Source organism: Elaeis guineensis, chromosome 4 (assembly GCF_000442705.2).
Source record: "Elaeis guineensis isolate ETL-2024a chromosome 4, EG11, whole genome shotgun sequence".
In the NCBI taxonomy this organism is placed as follows: domain Eukaryota; kingdom Viridiplantae; phylum Streptophyta; class Magnoliopsida; order Arecales; family Arecaceae; genus Elaeis; species Elaeis guineensis.
In genome coordinates this window covers 14,977,797-14,996,796 of record NC_025996.2, presented here as the reverse complement: position 1 = coordinate 14,996,796, position 19,000 = coordinate 14,977,797, and the positions used below count along the sequence as shown (strand labels likewise).

At 40.9% G+C, this 19,000-nt stretch overlaps 1 protein-coding gene across 1 annotated transcript; it reads right to left on the bottom strand.

Moving 5' to 3' along the window:
• Positions 1-8,014: 8,014 nt before the first annotated feature.
• LOC105043743 (serine/threonine-protein kinase D6PKL1) lies at positions 8,015-14,985 on the bottom strand. The gene is made up of 3 exons (XM_010921423.4): positions 14,781-14,985; positions 12,794-14,255; positions 8,015-9,009 (listed from the first exon to the last, which is right to left on the bottom strand). The coding sequence occupies exons 2-3, from the start codon at positions 14,029-14,031 to the stop codon at positions 8,136-8,138; spliced, it is 2,112 nt and encodes a 703-aa protein (XP_010919725.1). The 5' UTR covers positions 14,032-14,255; positions 14,781-14,985; the 3' UTR covers positions 8,015-8,135.
• Positions 14,986-19,000: the final 4,015 nt, after the last annotated feature.

Sequence of the window (19,000 nt, the reverse complement as noted above, 5' to 3'; positions counted from 1 at the left end):
AGAATTTTGAACAGGTGATCTGGGTCGGATCGCAATTGTCCGACCCGGAGCGACAGCAGCTGATAGAGCTATTGAAAGCCAACACCGATATATTCGCTTGGTCGGCGGTGGATATGTCTGGCATCCCTCCGAAAATAATGACTCATCGACTCAACATCGCCCCTGGCATGAGGCCGGTGAGACAGAAGAAACGGTCTTTCACCCCCAAAAGACAAAGGGCCATCGACGAAGAAGTAGACAAACTACTTGAGACGGGCTTCATCAAAGAAACTATATATCCCGACTGGCTCGCCAATATCGTCATGGTGAAGAAAGTCAACGAAAAGTGAAGGATCTGTATCGACTACACCGACTTGAATCGAGCCTGCCCGAAGGACAGCTTCCCACTACCGAAGATCGACCAACTGGTGGATGCGACATTCGATCATTGACTGCTCAGCTTCATGGATGCCTTTGTCGGATATAATCAAATCCGGATGGCGTCCGAGGATGAAGAGCATACGGCCTTCGTGACCGCCAAGGGCCTTTACTGTTACAGAGTGATGCCCTTCGATCTGAAGAATACCGGAGCCACCTACCAGCACCTCGTCATTAAGGTCTTCAAAGCTCAAATCGAGTGCAACATGGAGGTGTACGTGGACGACATGCTGGTGAAGAGCGCACAGGCTTCAGATCATATCCAAAACTTGGAAGAAATCTTTCACACTCTTCGACGATATCGGATGAAGCTAAATCCGACCAAGTGTGCCTTCGGAGAAGTTCCTCGGGTTCTTCGTTTCTCAATGCAGAATTGAGGCCAACCCCGAGAAGATAAAGGTGATTATCGACATGCAGCATCCGAACACCAAAAAAAAAATACAGCAGCTCAGTGGAAAGATCATCACACTCAGCCGATTCATTTCTCGGTCGGCTGAGAGATGCCTTCCATTCTTCAAAATCCTGAGGCAGACAAAGGACTTCTCTTGGCTGAATGAGTACCGTCAAGCCTTCGAAGATTTGAAGAAATATCTAACTTCTCCACCCCTGCTTGTAAAGCCAGAGGTCAGAGAAATATTGTACCTTTACTTAGCTATCGCCCCAGAGGTGGTTAGTTCGGTACTCATCCGAGAGGACGAGAGCCGAATTCACCGACTCATATATTACACCAGCAAAGTACTCCACGAAGCCGAAACTCGGTACTCAAGAGCCGAGAAGATGATATTTGCCTTGGTCATATCAGTGCAACGACTCCATCCGTATTTTCAAGTGCACGTCATCGTGGTCCTCACCGACCAACCCCTGAGGGCGATCCTGCATCGCCCCGACACATCAGGATGACTGACGAAATGGGCGGTGAAGCTGAGCGAGTTCGACATCCAGTACCGACCGCGATATGCTTTGAAAACCCAAGTCCTGGCCGACTTCATTGCGGAATGCCCGATAACCGACCTAATGTCGGAAGACGGGAGCTCCAAAGAAGCTGCGACTTCTGAATATAACCCCAGGTCAACCTGGGTATTACACATAGATGGAGCTTCCAATGCTCAAGGGAGCGGGGCCGGGTTCCTGCTTACCAACTCGGAGAGAGTAGTTTTCGAGTTCGCCCTTCGATTCAACTTCAAAGTCTCTAATAATCAAGCCGAGTATGAAGTGCTTCTCGCTGGCTTGAGAGTGGTGAAGGAGCTCGAGATTGACAGCCTCAGAGTCTTCTCCGACTCCCAGCTGATTGTAGGGCAAGTCAGAGGCGAATTCGAAGCGCGAGATCCGATCATGGCAAAATATTTCTAGAAGGTGAGAGATCTCGTGGCGCACCTCAAGTATTTCGAGATCTCCCACATTCCCAGGATGGAGAATGCTCAGACCGACGCACTCTCCAAGCTTGTGACATCCACCTATGGTGCTTTGGGCCGGACACTCGTAGAGAGTCTCGAGCAACCGAGCATCGACAAGGCTGAGGAGGTGCTACAACTGACGGTCGAGCCAAGCTGGATGGATCCGATCATTCAGTATCTGACCGACGGAACCAGCCCCGAAGACTCTGCAAAAGCCAAGCGACTCCAGTGGACGGCCTCCCAATATGTAATGATGGACGAGCGACTCTACAAAAGGTCGTTCTCTCTTCCTTTGCTAAAGTGCCTAGGACCGACGGACGCGGACTACGCACTCAGAGAGGTGCATGAAGGGATCTGCGGAAGTCACCTGGGGGGCAAATTCATGGCCTATAAAGTCATTGTCAGACGACTCCGACAATGACTGCTGACGATATCCGGCCAAAGGTATGCCAGCCAAACAGACCAATACTGTTTCCAACCGACCGAACGGTCGAACCCATATCACCGACTCGCTGTCGGAGGTGGCCGCCGACGTCCGACTTCCACAAGGTACCAGATCAGCCGACGGTATTTTCGAGTCATTACCGACGTCCGGCAACCAAATACCGACATATAGTCGACCAGCCCATCCAAATGTCGTACGACCGCTATGGGCTGTTGTCTTGCCAAGGACATGCTGTACGACTGCCATGGGGCATTGTCCTGCCAAGGACATGGATTAATTCCAATGACTTGATAACCCACGATGATTTGATAGTCCCCGATGATTTGACAACTCCCCAGTTGTCTACACCATTAATAGCGGGACCATACCGCATTCTACTATAAAACGGGGTAAGGCAACAGTTTTGATAAGCTTTCTCTCTTGTTGAGCCCCTGATTTTTCTACTGTTGCCTAGTCTCCTCTCTGACTTGAGCGTCGGAGGATCTCCGTCGAAGACATCTTCGGTCAGTGAAGACTTTTCTTGTAGGTGCACATTTTCGACGATCAGATGACGAGGAGATTGGCCGCAACAACACTCATTTTGATAATTTCGCTATGGATGGAGAAAAGTTTCGTAACTTTCAAGATGTTTGAGGGTCCGAGTCTTATTTAAGCCTGTGCCTATACTTATTAGTCAAGTGCAAACTGGAAACCTTTCTCATGAAAGGTCAGCTTGGAAGACCACAATGTACACATCCACGGACGTTAGAGCAACTTTAAATTCCAAAGTGTATAAATCCACAAATATGAGAGCATCATTTAAAGGAAGAACAATTTCACTCTCAAGTGCTGCTGCCTAATTCTTGATCTCCACCCAGGTCAGCTCCACTCTGTCCCTCTTCATCTCCGGCGAGGAGGTTTCGTAGCAGGCATTCATGACCTCCTCCATCTGTTCCAGTTGTGCTTTATTCTTTCTTTTACTGATCTATTAAATTCTTCTAGTATTTCTATTAATATTAAAGGCATTTTGGACTTTTGAAGTACTAGGTAAGGTGGTGTTAAGGGGCTGAGAGGTGGCTGCATCACATTGCATCAAATGTTTAAACCGAGGGATCGGACTGCAAATTTTTGCAGTGGAGGTGATCCATGTGCAAATCAGGTAGACTCGAGAGCGGCAAAAAGATTTTTTTTTCCTAAATAGAGTACGAAAATAATAAACTACAAGATATATATATATATATAAAGTGAGATTAGCTAATCTAACAAAAGAACATTATATAGGTAATTAATTACCGGCCCCTTAATTGACACCATTATAACAAAAATTTTCTGTTGACCAAAACTACAACTCTCGGTCCCTACTCACTGTGATTCAACAGTTTTGATGCGAGATGATTTTAAATAATATTCAAAATACTCTTTCAAACCCCAAATTTTATTAAGCAAAAAAAAAAAAGAAAAAAAAAAGACAAGATGAAAAAGACTCCCAATGGGTGCCATGCTCGAACCCATCTTTTCCTCTCCGGCTCGCCCTCCCCTCTCTGACGACCACTGACGACCACCCATGATGACCTCCTCTCACCGGCTCGCGATGCGACGGCCTCCCTCCCCTCCCCTCCCTTCTCCTCCCCTCACTCGTGACCGCCCATGATGGCCCCCCTCCCCTCCTCGACGATCGTCTGCGATGGCCTTTCCTCATTGGCCCGTGACGCGATGGCCCCCCTCCTCTCTCTGACACACGAAACCACTCTTTTCCTTCCCGATGATCGTCCACAACGACCCCCTCTCTCCTTCTCAACGGCCGCCCGCGACAGCCTTCCCTCGCCATGCTCCTGTTGTCACCGACTTCGGCCTTCGTCGATCCACAGAGACGACCATGGGCCGCAAGAAATGGGTCGAAAAGACCCTTCGGTCCACACCTGGCTTTATGGACCGCATAAAATTTTATTTTAAATAATAAAAAATAATATAATAAAAAATAAAATATATAAAAATAATAATATATTATTATAATAAAAAAATAAAAAATGATATAAAAGTAATAAAAGTAATAAAAAAATTATTTTCAATAATAAAAATAAATATAATATAATATAAAAAATAAAAAATAAAAATTTGGCTAATTTTGCAGTAGATTTTGAAAATTAAAATATTATAAAAAATAAATTATGACTAATTTTGAGATCGATTTTTTAAATAAATTGTGATCAATTTTGAAATCAATTTTTTAATTAAAAAATTTAAAAATAATTAACTACCAATTTTATGATTGATTTTATTAATAAAAAATATTTTAACAAAATTAATGATCGATATTATGATTGATAAATTAATTAAAAAATTAAAAATAATTATCGATCGATTTTGTGATCGATTTTATTAATAAAAAAATTTAAAAATAATTAGTGACTATTTTTGCGATCAATTTATTAAAAAATATTTTAGTAAATTTAGCAATCGATTTTGTAATTGATTTTAGCGATCGATTTTGCAATTGATTTTTAAAAAAATTATTTACAAAATTTAAATTATTCTTTATGGTCACTTATTCATCAAATAAAACGGTCGTTAAATTAACATAGTCTATAGTTAACTGACTATGATGCATAATTTAATTAATATGGTACATAGTAAATGAATACTACATACAGTACTTAAATTAATATGGTATATATTTAACTAAATATGGTATATAATTAAATTAATACAGTAATAATTAATTAAATATAGTATATAGTTAAATAAATATTGTATACAATTAAATTAACACGATATATAGTTAACTAAATATGGTACATAATTAAATTAATACGGTACATAGTAAATGAATACTGTATATAATTAAATAAATATGGTACATAATTAATTTAACACTGTATACAGTTAAATGAACCCTGCATATAATTAATTTGACACTACACATATTTAATTTAACACTACACATAATTAAATGAACCCTGCACATAGTTAATTTAATATTACACACAGTTAAATGAACCCTGCACATAGTTAATTTAATACTGCATACAGTTAATTTGACACTGCACACAATTAAATGAACCCTGCACATGGTTAATTTAATATTGCACACAGTTAAATGAACCCTGCACACAGTTAATTTAATATTACACTTAATTTAACACTGCATACAGTTAATTTAATAATGCATACAGTTAAATGAATCCTACACATAGTTAATTTAATATTATACATAGTTAATTTAATACTGCATACAGTTAAATGAATCCTGCATACAGTTAATTTGATACTGCATATAGTTAAATGAATCCTGTATACAGTTAAATTATATGCAGTGTTAAATTAACTGTATGCAATATTCATTTAACTATGTGTAGTGTCAAATTAACTGTGCATAAGATTCATTTAACTATATACAGTGTCAAATTAACTATGTGCAGGGTTCATTTAACTGTTATCAAATTAACTGTATACAGTATTAAATTAACTATATGTAAGGTTTATTTAACTGTATGCAGTATTAAATTAATTATATATAGTATTTATTTAACCATATATCATATTTAGTTAACTGTGTATATTATTCATTTAATTAAGTACAGTATTTATTTAATGTGTATCGTGTTAATTTAACTGTGTATCATATTATTATTATTTTATTAATAATAAAATATTATTATATAAATAATAAAATTTTATTATATTATTAATAATAAATTATTATTATTTAATTAATAATAAATTATTATAATTTAATTAATAAAAATATTATTTTATTATTATTGAATTATAATTTAAAAATATTATTTTATTATTTAAAAAATAATTTATTATTATTTTTAAAAATAATTTTAAAAAATATTTTTTATTTATTATTGAAATCATCGAAGAAGCAGACTCAGACTTTGGCACTAGAGAGAGGGTGTGGGTGTTCGGCATAGAGCTACAGGAGCAGACTCAAACTCATCATGGACTGAGATGTCTGATGTACTTATACCTCTCCTATATGACATCAACTCCTTACCAAATTGTCTAAACAGAAATTACTGTAAAAACTATAGTCAAAAATATTAATTTTAAAAAATAATTTTAAAAGCATAGGCCATCGTTCCCTGGTGCCCCCTATATATTTTTTAAAATTATTTTTTTAAATAATATTTTATCATTATTTTTAAAAATCTAATTATTTTCATTACAAAAAATAATTTATTTTTAAATTTTTTTAAATATTTTATTTTAATTTATTTTATCATTTTATTTTTTTATTTTTAGTTATTTTAAAAATTATTTTTAGAAATTATTTTTTAAACTATTTTTAGAAAGAATTATTTATTAATAAATTATTAATTTTAAAAATATAAATAAATATATAAAATATATAAAATATTTTTTTGAAAGGGAGACTCACTAAAAATATTTTAAAAATATAAATAAATAAATAAATAAAATATTATTATTGTTTAATACTTATTTTTATTTTTATTTTTTTATTTTTCTCCTCATTTCTCCTTCCCCCGCACGCCACAGATTCCCCCCCTCCCCCCGCTCCCCACCGAGCTCCTCTGCACATGCCACCCCCCGTCGCACCTCCGGCACCGCACAACAACCCCCCGCGGCCCCGGCACTATCCCTTGGCCTTCCACACCGCCTGCCGACTGTTCGCACTGCCTCTAGCAACCCGCACCGCACTCCCAACTGCCTGCACTTTCCTCTGGCCACTCGCACCACCTCTGACTGCTGCTCCGTGTTGCCAGCACCGCACCTCGACCCTCTGGCTGCCCACATCACCTCCGGCCGCCCTCGGCCATCCCCTCCATTAGTCCAAAAAAAATATATATGATTATAACTGTGCGTAGGATATTTTTGGGGAGACAGTGAGAGCAGATTGGAGACGTTCTTCGGCTATGCCGGTGAAGCAGTGCCTCTTGAGCAGTCAGCAGAGAGGCAAGAAGGAAGAAGAAAAGTTTGGAGAGAGATTTAGATGGGACAGTTGCCATATTAAAAGTGAGAGTATTTTTGTCTCACGAGGGATTTAAACATCTAATTTTAATGGACCGGAAGTTATATTTTGGATCAATAAGACTTAAATGTTAAAGTCCGAACCGGATAAGGCGTCAAAATCTCAAAAATTATAACAATATAATCATAAACTATGCAAATTGGACTTGATCTCTGTGGCCCCCAGTCAGACACCAAACTAGCTTGCATTCTGATTGGGAAATGAACAAAGAGACCACTGAGCACTTGTTTGGATGGTATTATTTCTTACCTATAGTATTACGCCACATCCCTCGGACAAGAGAATGGAGATTCAATTCCAAGTGGTGTCAACCTCACTTCCATCACAGACAAACAAAGTTGATTTAGCTGGACCAATTTCACAAGCTTTGACTCGACTTGTCTGGAGCCCAGCTCTGGCCCAAGTGAGGTGAGAGGGTACACCCGGGCAGTGGGTGAGACTTGGCCGCGTTTTGGTCGTGCGCTAAATTAGTCAGGTTGGATGTGGCTTGACCTGTAGGAAACGATTTATGCATCCAAACAGATTTGGAAGAGGCCAATTCTCATTCAAAAGAAAACAGATTTGAAACAAATCTAAAACGATTTGCAAAGCTCTCATTGTTCGTTTGGAACGAAAATTCACATTTTAAGAAGTGGGAACCTCAAGCACATGATGTTTTCTTTTTGAAACAACAATGCTATGGTTCAAATAATTGTTTTGGTAGTTCCACATCACAGCATTTTAAAAAGGGATGTGAAAAGAGTGGAGAGGCAAGTTTCTCATATATGGGCAAATCAGAAATTCAGAACAGCTTGAGACCCATCAGATATATAGCATTATGGAGCAAAGGAACACCCATGGAATAGATTAGAAGACAATGACTCAAATACAACAGGAAGTAATAGCCTATAATCAAGAACTGCTAAAAGAACTCAAAGTCCAGATACTTTCCTCCAGACTTCATGTCTGCCCCTACCATTCTCTTACTGCTGCTCCCTACTCCTTCTACCACACCAAACTTCAGTGGCAGCTCTGTCTCGACCGGCCTTGGCACCTCCGGTGGTGTGCTGCATCGTATGAGTGCCCAGTTCACACCCTCAAAGAAGGGATGCTGTTTTATTTCAGTGGCTCCCCTCTTCACTCCCAGCCGATGCTGGGGCTCTTTAACTAAAAGACCTCTGATCAAATCTCTACTCGCATAGCTGGTTGATGGAGCTTCAGAGAATCTAAGTTGCTGGCCAACTACATTAAACAATGTTGCCCTGTTGCCTGAGCCCTTGAAGGGTGTCTTGCCATACAAGAGCTCATGCAGGAAGATACCAAAGGTCCACCAGTCAACTGCACTTCCATGGCCTTCACCTTTGATGATTTCAGGGGCTAGGTACTCATGGGTCCCAACAAAGGACATGGATCGAGCAGTTGTGGGCTCAGCCACGAGCTCAGGAAGGGTGGTGACCTGCTGCCCTGGCTCAGCCCTTGGCTTCCTCGTCTTCTTCTTGCTTTTCTGAGGAAAGAGCTTCGGCATAAAGCATGCAGGCTGAATGCAGACTGATGAAGGCTCAATGCAGGCAGGTTGGACACAGAATGCCCCACCAGCCCGTTTGGAAGGATCAGAGTCAAGCGATGAGGTTTTTATGAGGGTTGGTGAGACCGCACACCTAAGAGAAAGATCAAAATCTGAAAGCATTATATGGCCATCATCACGGACAAGAACATTTTCCGGCTTCAAGTCTCTGTAGACTACTCCCAGCATGTGCAGATACTCTAAAGCAAGTAGTACTTCCGCAGCATAAAATCTGATCAGATAACAAAAGGAATCTTATGTTACACAAAGTATTTCAGATAGAGGAGTTGCTGTATTCATGAAACACAATTAACAATACAGCAGATTTATAACATTTGAAGACTCGGCTGATTCAGATTGTGCATACGGGAAATATTAATATGAAATTAGTTCTCATATGCACACAATGAATGTTATTCCAGACTTCACTCTGGCTGTGATACTTTACAAAAGCTGTGCTTCAAAAGAAAGAGAGGTCTAGTTATAGATAGTGGTGTAGCGGATGACACATACTTGTTAAAAGGAGATCCAAGCATCTAAATTTTAATTTTCTTGATCCAGGCAGTACGTGAAACATAACATCTTCTAGTAAGTACATGAATGGACACAAGGATGAAAAGGGATTGATGTAGGCCGGGGATTTTGTCCTATTGATGGTAACTATAAATTAAGGGGGAGAGGAAAAAACTTGAGCACAAAGGATGAAGGTGATGGAACAGAAAGCCTCAGAACATCTTGCACAGTTTACCATCTCATTTTATTTTATCTGGGAATAGACATGCACACCTCAACATCAATATACATATAAAATAGTCTCCATTACAGATCTAAATGAATCACTAAAGTATGAAGGATTTCCTTCAAGCTGTTCAAATAATTTGTCCGCCTGTGGGTAGCAATAGCATAGTACTTGGAGGATAGCAATAGCATAGTACTTGGAGGATGTTAGAACATTGTAAACGTTTTCATCTACACCAAGGATTCTTTCAAAATTTATTCAACACCCAACATTTTTGTGCTATGTATATTATGATTCTAAGACATGCAAAAAAGGATCCTTGAAAAGAAACGTAAAGTAGTTATTTAATCTTTTCATTTATTGAAGGTTAGTGTTACAGTATGTTTTTCTCCATAAATGCTGACAAAAAACTCAAAAGCAGTCAGAGCTAGTCCATGGAAAAAAGCAACCACATGTTTATGTAAATTTGACTGCTGCTTACTTCGGTGAGTTCAATAAAGAATCAAGAGGCAATCCTTTGCTGGTAAAGGACAGACATAAGGATATCTCAGCTATGTTTGGTCTCAAAAGAATGGATAATAATAAAAGTGGATGTCCAAGTTTTGATGATTAGATTAAAAAAAAAAATGGTCTAGCTGATGCAAAGCAGCAGGTCTCAATTAAACTTGAGTTGCAAGAAATAACAGCAGGAAGAAGAGTGAATTTGGGGATGAATTTTTGGAAGCCCCAATTCTTAAAAATGATACAAGCAGGAGCATCTACAAAGCATAAAGGTAATATGCAAGTGACTCTGCGGATGAATTTACAGAAATCCATGCAAATGATACAAGTGGAAGCACTTATATAACATATAGACGATATGCTATGACCCTGACAAATCACATAGGAAGATAATTTGGTGACTAACTTATAATCAAAATATTAATGCTTGATGGGACAAAAACAAATGGAGAAAGATTAGTCAATTCAAAATGTCTATAAGATGCTTGCACATGAATCCTGTTGGTGCAAAAATCCACTTGCGCCGGAGAAGCTGGAGTCGAGGGAGTCGCGGTCGCCGCCGGGACCTGCAAAGGAAGTCTAAACCGGAGGTGGGGTTGCTCCGGCAAGACCCTCCGACGCTCAAGTCAGTTCTCTGCCTCAACAAGAATGTAGTGCTCGAACGGAGAATTTAGCAGAGTTTTGAGGTAAAAATGAGAGCTTACCGGCAGTTGAAGTTGGCGACGGAGCCCGGCTCCCGTAGGAGTCCGGGCGGAGTCCTCCTTGCGGTTGAAGTTGTGGGCAGAGCCCGGCTCCCGTAGGAGTCCGGGCGGAGTCCCCTGCAATTGAAGTCAGGTGCGAAGTCCGGCTCTCGTAGGAGTCCGGACGGAGCTTACCGACAGTTGAAGTTGGCGACGGGGCCCGGCTCCCATAGGAGTCCGGGCAGAGTCCTCCTTGAGGTTGGAGTCGTGGGCGGAGCCCGGCTCCCGTGGGAGTCCGGGCGGAGTCCTCTCGGAGTTGCAGTCGTGGGCGGAGCCTGGCTCCCGTAGGAGTCCGGGCGGAGTCCCCTGCAATTGAAGTCAGGTGCGAAGTCCGGCTCCCGTAGGAGTCCGGACGGAGCTTACCGGCATTTGAAGTTGGCGACGGAGCTCGGCTCCCGTAGGAGTCCGGACGGAGTCCTCCTTGCGGTTGAAGTTGTGGGCGGAGCCCGGCTCTCGTAGGAGTCCGGGCGGAGTCCGCAAGGGTTAATCCCGCTGAGAACTTCGGCCGTGGGTATTTTATACCCAACAAATCCTAATTGGTTTTTGGAGCAGGTGCAGCATTGAAGGCAGACAGTTTCTACAACTAAGAGTCAGGCCATGTGTTTGGACAAAAGGGAAAGCCCTCCGAAACTCGCCTAGATATAAATTTCTGTTTGAGTTTCAAATTGCCATGTGGAGCTTTACTACTCAACAAATGGCTTCATTCACACATAGAAGGTAATAATCCTGCAGTTATTCTTGAAAACCAGTACAGGTAGCATCAGCATTAACTTGGAATAATTAAAGATCTCAACTCTATATATCATGTACATAAAAGCACCATGGGAGTGTCCATTAATATCTGAGCGCATCAGACCTTTTATTACGTGATTAATTCACTAGGGAACCCAATAAATGGACCCTTCCACAGTATCCTTATGCAAATTGTCATACAGAATTGTTACCAAAATTTCGAATCACAATTAGACATGGGGAATGTGTTTCTATTTTTGATGTCTAATCCACAAGAAGTTAAATAACTAGCAATACAACTCTACAATCCAAAATGGAATTATTAAAACAACAGACACCTTGATTCAACTAGTTGCTGCATGGTCCAAGTTTGGTTACTGAAGTGTAGCACAGGCCCCATAGACTGAAGGATAAAAAGGACCGTCCCTATTAATTATGACAGTTATTACAAGACTAGCGAAAATTTGGAAAGCTATCCTGCCTTTTGTTTGTTTGGTGTGATCAGACCTAAATGTTGCACGCATCTTCTACTTCCTTCACCAGGACTACCTGTTAAGGCACCTATTGGGGACGATCATACTGGGTATATATGTATTCATGGTCAGATCTCCAAATATATTGTCACAGAACAAGACTGAATAAGGCCCTAAAAATCAATGCATATCCATCAAATAAAAACCACAAGGCAATTTAGCTGCTCAAAATCTCATGTTGTCAAAAAGAGGGGGTAAAATGAGTTCTGTGGAACCCTACGCTGATGCAAAAATTAATATGCATCACATATATGTAAATAGTTGTTTGAACAGTTCTCTCCTTTTGATCAATCACATTGGAAAAGCTAAATGTGATTTCTAGATGTTCAGCTACACTTAACATTTTGGACTTAGAATGAAAATACATATATGAATTTTCAGAATTGCACGAAATAACTCATACTTTATTTAACATATCAGTATACCAATGAGTAAACCAATCAAAGGGGCATATAGAAAAAAAAAAACTTTCTTGAAAGTTTAGAAAGAAGACAGTAACTTACAAAACCAATTTATATGCCAAGGATGCATTAAAAAGGCATCCAGGATTTTTGCCTCAGCAAAAAAACAGCACCAAGGAAAACAGTGCAGGTTCGAATGGTTATTGTTGTCTTATACCAAAAAAAAAAAAAAAAAGAATGGTGAAAGTGATATCTCAGAAAGTCAAGATTATAGCAAGACCAGAGCAAATAAAGAAATTACCAACACAATAAGTAGATGGGTAACTGATAAGCTAGAACAGTGAAAGCAAAAGGTTCTGTTAAACTCTACCTTGCTGCATACTCAGAGAAGTGTTTTCCTGGCTGCCGCTGCCTCAATGTGTGCAGATCACCACCTGGACAGAACTCCATGACCAAGCATGAGAACCTATCAGTCTCGAAATGTGTATACAAAGTTGGCAGGAAGGGGTGATCTAGGAGCTGGAGGATTTCCCTTTCAGTCTGAGCCCTTGTCAACTTCTTCCTGCTCGCCAAGGATGCCTTGTCCATCACTTTCATTGCAAAGTAGCATCTGGTCCCGCTCAACTCAGAGAGGTAAACACTACCAATGTCACCACATCCAAGCCGTTTAAGCAGTCTAAAATGGCTCATCCCCAATATACCATCCCGAGCCCGAACAGCAAGAATAGCCTTCCATCTTGGGTCATTACCCTTGTGAGGCTTATTAGCACTCCCTGTAATATTGCTCCAGTTGCTATCATCACTAAGACCACTGCTATCGCTTGCTCTGCTCATACTCGTTTTTGCACTCTCGAGTGAGTCTCCTCTAACACTTCCTTTGGCACTTTCACAGTTCCTTTCCACACTAAGCATTCCATCGCTGGTAATCCCTTCACTTCTATAAGTGCTTGTGCAGCTATTCACAACACTCATAGCAGTCACCACACCTGTGCTGTCAATGCTACTGTGTGGACTGACATTGCCGCTGGGAGGAAGGGAAGCATCCCACACACACTCCTTCTCTTCAGAGTCTGGAGGCAAGATCGCATTTTCCGTGGACTGTGATGCACGCGGAACAGAAAATGGAGAAGCTGCTGCACCTGACTCAGTGGCCTCTTCAACCAAACTTTCAACTGGTGAGACAGCAGCATTTGGTTTCACCCCTGGAACTCGAATCGAAAGATCTTCTATAAAAGGACCTTTGACCGATAAGCCTTTCACCAAGCACCCTGTTTCAGATTTATCTTGGTCTATCGCTACATATACCGTCCTCATGAGGTCTGTATCGATTGGCTCCGGGGGATGACTTGCCCCTGAGAAAGAACCCCGCCCTCCTTCATAAGAGTCGGCACTCCTGAAGCTCTCAGCCTCGGGTGCCAATTCCTTCTCTTCTGGGAAAGGAACCTTTCCTTTCCATGCTCTAATGGGTATGGGTGGATCCAAATTTTCGGATTTTCGAGCACAAGTTGGCCCTTCTTCTACTCTCAAACTGTTCCCTTGTGTACCCAATGCCTGATCAACACCAGGGAGCTGCCCGGGCAACATCTTGGAGTCGGAAACCCTCTCCATCTCTGGCAAATCTTTACCATTACCAGGCTTTCAATTCAATAATCTAATCTGCCAAACCAACCAAAATTGTGGCATATCTACACCGTATACCGGACAGCAGGCATCTCGAGATGAACCATCAGACTCGTGGATTAGAATAGCTGATAAATCTCAACAATTTTAACATTACATTCATCTCCTTTTGTACTTCAACGGCCTTTTTCTTTTCTTTTCTTTCCAGAGACCTAAAAAAACCACCAAAAAACACTCATTAGACCAAATTGCCGGAGCTCCAAGTATCCAACCCCCAATACAAATAGTACAGGCAACATGATTGAAAAGAGAACAAATCCACGGATCTTTACCATCATCCTTACCAAACCCCGCAAACATACATTCTCTAACGGTCAAAACTAGAGAATCTGAAATAAAAGAAACGAAAGAAAAAAATCTGTAAACTTCAGGAAAAAAAAAAATCAAAATCTCGAACCAACTCCTCAGGATTCCTATCAAAGAACCGGTGGGAAAATAAAAACAGAAAATTAAGAAAGCAAAATTAGTAAATCAAGAAATCTGATATTCCCGAAATCCTCAGCCCGAGTTGGAACGCAATTCCGATCCTTCCAATCCACCCCCTAAAGAGCAAGACAACCCCGTCCAAAGAGGAAATCGTCCCAAAAAAAATCTAGTAGAGCTCCAAGATCTGGAGCCAAACAAACAGAAAAGTGGCGATTTTTGAGAAAAACAACGGCTAAATTTGTTGCTCTCACCTCCAAATGCAAGACGGGAGAGGTCAAACGGAAGCTCAAGGCTAGGGTTTTCGGAGCTCGATCTAGGGTTTTTCACTCCTCCACAATCCCACTTCCTCCTCTCCCTCTCTCTCTTCGTTCTTCCCTCCAGAAAGAAGTAAAGGGAAAGAAGAGAGAGGCAGAAGGAGCCTGAGGTTGGAGAGCAGCAACGAAAATTCTCTTGCCCACTTTTTCTTATTTTGTTTTTATTTTATTCTTATCTTTTTCCGCTTTTACTTTTGGGATCGCCTATTTTTTATTTTTAATTGCTGCAGATTTAACGTTGCTAACTGTAACTAACGTTTAATTAATCAAGTGGTTAGGGCCAAGAGCTCTGAAAGCGAGAAGCTTTGGGCAGCGTGTGGGCCCGGGGTGCTCCCCTTTTACGCTACACCCGTCTATCCTTGGCCATGGGCATCGTGCTGTGCTCTTTCACAGCAACTGGTACGGACCTCAACACGTGCTCATCTGCCGTTGGATCTCCATCAGGCGTCAATGGCTCTCTTTGACCGGATGTCCGGGTGAACTTAGCGTCCGAACAAGCGATTGTGGCCGTTGGATGGGTCGATGTCGTGCCGGAGATGGACACGTCTGATTGTGATTAGGGGATTCCATGATGCCATTTTTATGAAATGGGAATCGTTGGTGGCGTCTGCGGAAGAGGACAAGTTGTCCTTTCTTGGACGCTCCATTCGGTGCGCCAATATTTCCAGTGAAACGGTAACGCATTGTGTCCTTCCGCTCTCCTTGTTCTGAGGGAGTCCGCATAGAGATTTCTATGAACATCTTTAAGATATCCGGTGGAATTAAAGCATTTTCTTTTGGATTAAATTATAAAAATCTTTCTAAAATTTTTATTTATTACACTTGTATCCATTGGTTTGCAAAACCTACACTTACACCTCTCTCTTATAACAGCATTACTCAAATCATTTCAAAACTATAAAATGATGATATTGCTATCCGTTAACTTTTAGTGAAAAAAGTCAGTCAATGTCCACAATGGTTGCGGAGTTGATCTCTTTTCTCTCATGGCTACAAAACTACCTCTTCTTCCTTTTCTTCTCTTTTATCATTATCTTCTTTCTATTCTCTATACTATTTCTATTACTGAGATTCTAGTTGTGATGCAATTGCCATGTTTGTAAGGCCTTCTTGAGCTCATCGTGGATTGCCGAGTTCACAAACCTTTATGATTGGTACACCCATCTCCCCCATCAATTGTCTATCAGGACCATCCATATCCATGTCCTCAGCAATACAATCACCGCCAACCCCGACAACATGGAGTATATGCTTAAGACCTGATTTGACAGCTTCCTCGAGGGGAAGCCCTTCTCGTCCCTCCGTGGAAACCTTCTTGGCCACATCATCTTCAACATCGACGGTGACTCTTGGCAGTTCCAGCATAAAATGGCCAGCCTCGAGCTTGCGAGCGTGTCCGTCCGCTCATACGCCTTCCACATCATCACCATGAAGATCTGCTGCCGCCTCATCCCCCTCTTGGCCTCCCTCTCCGACGGCATCATTGATCTCCAAGACATGTTCCAGTGCTTTGTCTTTGACAACATATACAAGATTTCCTTCGGGCTCTATCCGATCTGCCTGGAGGTGTTGCTGCTCATGTCGAAGTTCACAACGGCCTTTGACACAGCATCGAGGCTGTCTGCCTGGTGGGGAATGACGGTGGCACCAGCGATGTGGAAGCTAAAGTGGCTTCTGAACGTGAGCTCAGAAAGGGAGCTGAAGTAGGCCATTCGACTGGTAAACATATTAAATGACACGGCATGTCATAAACTTCACCAGTAGATTATGAAGCCTAACAACCACTTAGTTTCTTGCCAACATACTATAAAGCGTGGACAAGTGATTCTTCTTCACCGTGGGGCTTGGCATGAGCCCATGCCCGAAGAACCAGACTTGCCAAGGGCCTAATGGCACCAAGTTCACTGTGACCATCAACAATATATCCTTCACGATGCCGACCATCGCTCTCCTCAAGGTCTACTTCTTTGGACAATCGAAGAGCATTTACTCCCTGCACTTCCCATCTAGTCCATTAGGACCCCTCCCAACAACACAGTGGTGAGCAATAGAACCAAGTTAATGGTGCTTCTTTTCAATGGCATTGTGGAGCTGGTGATGTAGGACACCAGCATTCTAGGGGCAAAGAGCCACCACCTCCACGGCTTCAACTTCTTTGTCGTGGGGTAAGGCTCCGGCAAAGGATCTAGCCAAGTTCAACCTGGTGGACCCGGTGGAGAGGAACATACTTGGGGTGCCGGCCAGTGGGTGGGTTGCTGTCTGATTCCGTGCTAATAACCCTGATGAGTAGACAAGTATATGTAGAAATGCCTATCAATGCTAGGCCATGCCATATCCTTACCTCGATCGATGCTTTGCTTTAAGTATGCATATTGAGTTGGGTTTATGGCCCATATAAGTGCGTGGTTCATGCATTGCCACCTAGAGGTCCACAAGAGTTAGGGTTTGAAGATGGCATGGTTGATCTTGGATGGGAGCCTCCCCATTCAGAAGCTGCCTCGTCCACCGTCAGATCTTCCCAATTGTTGAAAGGTGGGAAGGGAGTTGGGATCCACCTTCAGTTGATGGGACCTCCATGAGGAAGGGGGATGGAGGAGAGAAGGCCAGATTTTAGGGAGATGGAGGAGAGGATGTCGGATTTTAGAGGAGGATTTTTCACTTCTTTTTATTATCATACATTGTTGAGGCTGTTAAAGTTATTTTTAAAAATTTAATGATGTGGTATTTGAGTCCGAGTTAAGCTTAACAGGCAGTCTAACAGTATGGGTTAAACTACAGGCTTAAAATAAATATGAAAAGTGTCAGTGTAGGTTTTATAAATTACTGGATGTAACTGTAATTTTGACCTAATCTCGGAGAAGATTTTGTAATTTATCTTTTTCTTCTTGACGATAGAATTGAAGCACTTTCTACTGGGCGATGGTGGCATGATAGAGCTCGTGGAAGGTGATGTGTGCATGCGTCTTTTGAATCATATTCACGATTCTCATGCATGCTTTTCTCTTGTTATGGGAAAAATGAAAGGTTTTCTTTAATTTGAATTTTGAGGTTTGAACAGGCAAGGCAACTGATGGTTACAATGCATTGTAATCTTAGTTAGAAACTTAAAAGTATTTAAGTTTTGCTAGACTAGCATGTGAATTATAGGTTTAGTAGGAAACTTAGTCCCATGTGTGAGATTGGAAATCTTTGTTGTTTTTGATGTTCGGTTTCTAGAAATTGAGGATGATTTTGATCCCCAATGATAAAGCATTGACGCATGTATGATGGAACTTTGTGGAGACGGTGGTGGCATCAAGTGAGCATGGTGATGAATAACACAATGAGACCGAATAAGACAATGGGGACAACGAGGTTATTGCACAGAGACAATGGGAAGGATGCCATGAAGTATATCAATGGGTGAGTTGTGTTCGTGACCATATTTAGGATAGAAATGAATTGGAATCGAAATTGCATGGGGACAATAAGAATTAGATTGGTCACATTTATATTTGATTTATAACTAAAATTAAAATTGAAATCAAAAAGAGATTTAAATATTAGAAAAAAAGGTAGAATTAGATTTTGAGAGATTGAGGGATTTCTATTTTTCTCCTAGAATTGAAATCAAAATAGAATTTTTCCAACTAAATAGTTAGGATGGAAGTCACTAATTTCTATTTTTATTTCAGAGTACAATTCCTTCCAACCAAATATGCTCTATATTTGATTGAGTTTTTTCTTTTAAAGTAGTAATGTGTCTCTAGAGTCAAAGCTATATAACAAGTTATCGATTTATTTCTTAGTAGCATATTAACATAATTTGGTGTGATAAATGACCTGCAAAATTGTGTTGGGACAATTGGATTTGCTTCCCTCAATTTTACGTCGACTTTCATATTCGAGATTGGTCCTTTATTCCATACTTATATAAAAAGAGCCAAGAGATCCTAAAAGGGGAGGCTCTGAAAGAAAAGAAACTTTCAGAATTCAACTTTCATGAGAGTCATCTGGCCGAAACAGAGTCATTATGATCAAACCAGACTCATCTAGCCAAAGTAGAGTCATCATAGTTGAAGCAACATCTTTTTGACCGATTGACGATCTTCATATCATGACCGACTAACCATTTTCATGACCAAACCAGTATCATAATAGCCGACTGTCAAACAACT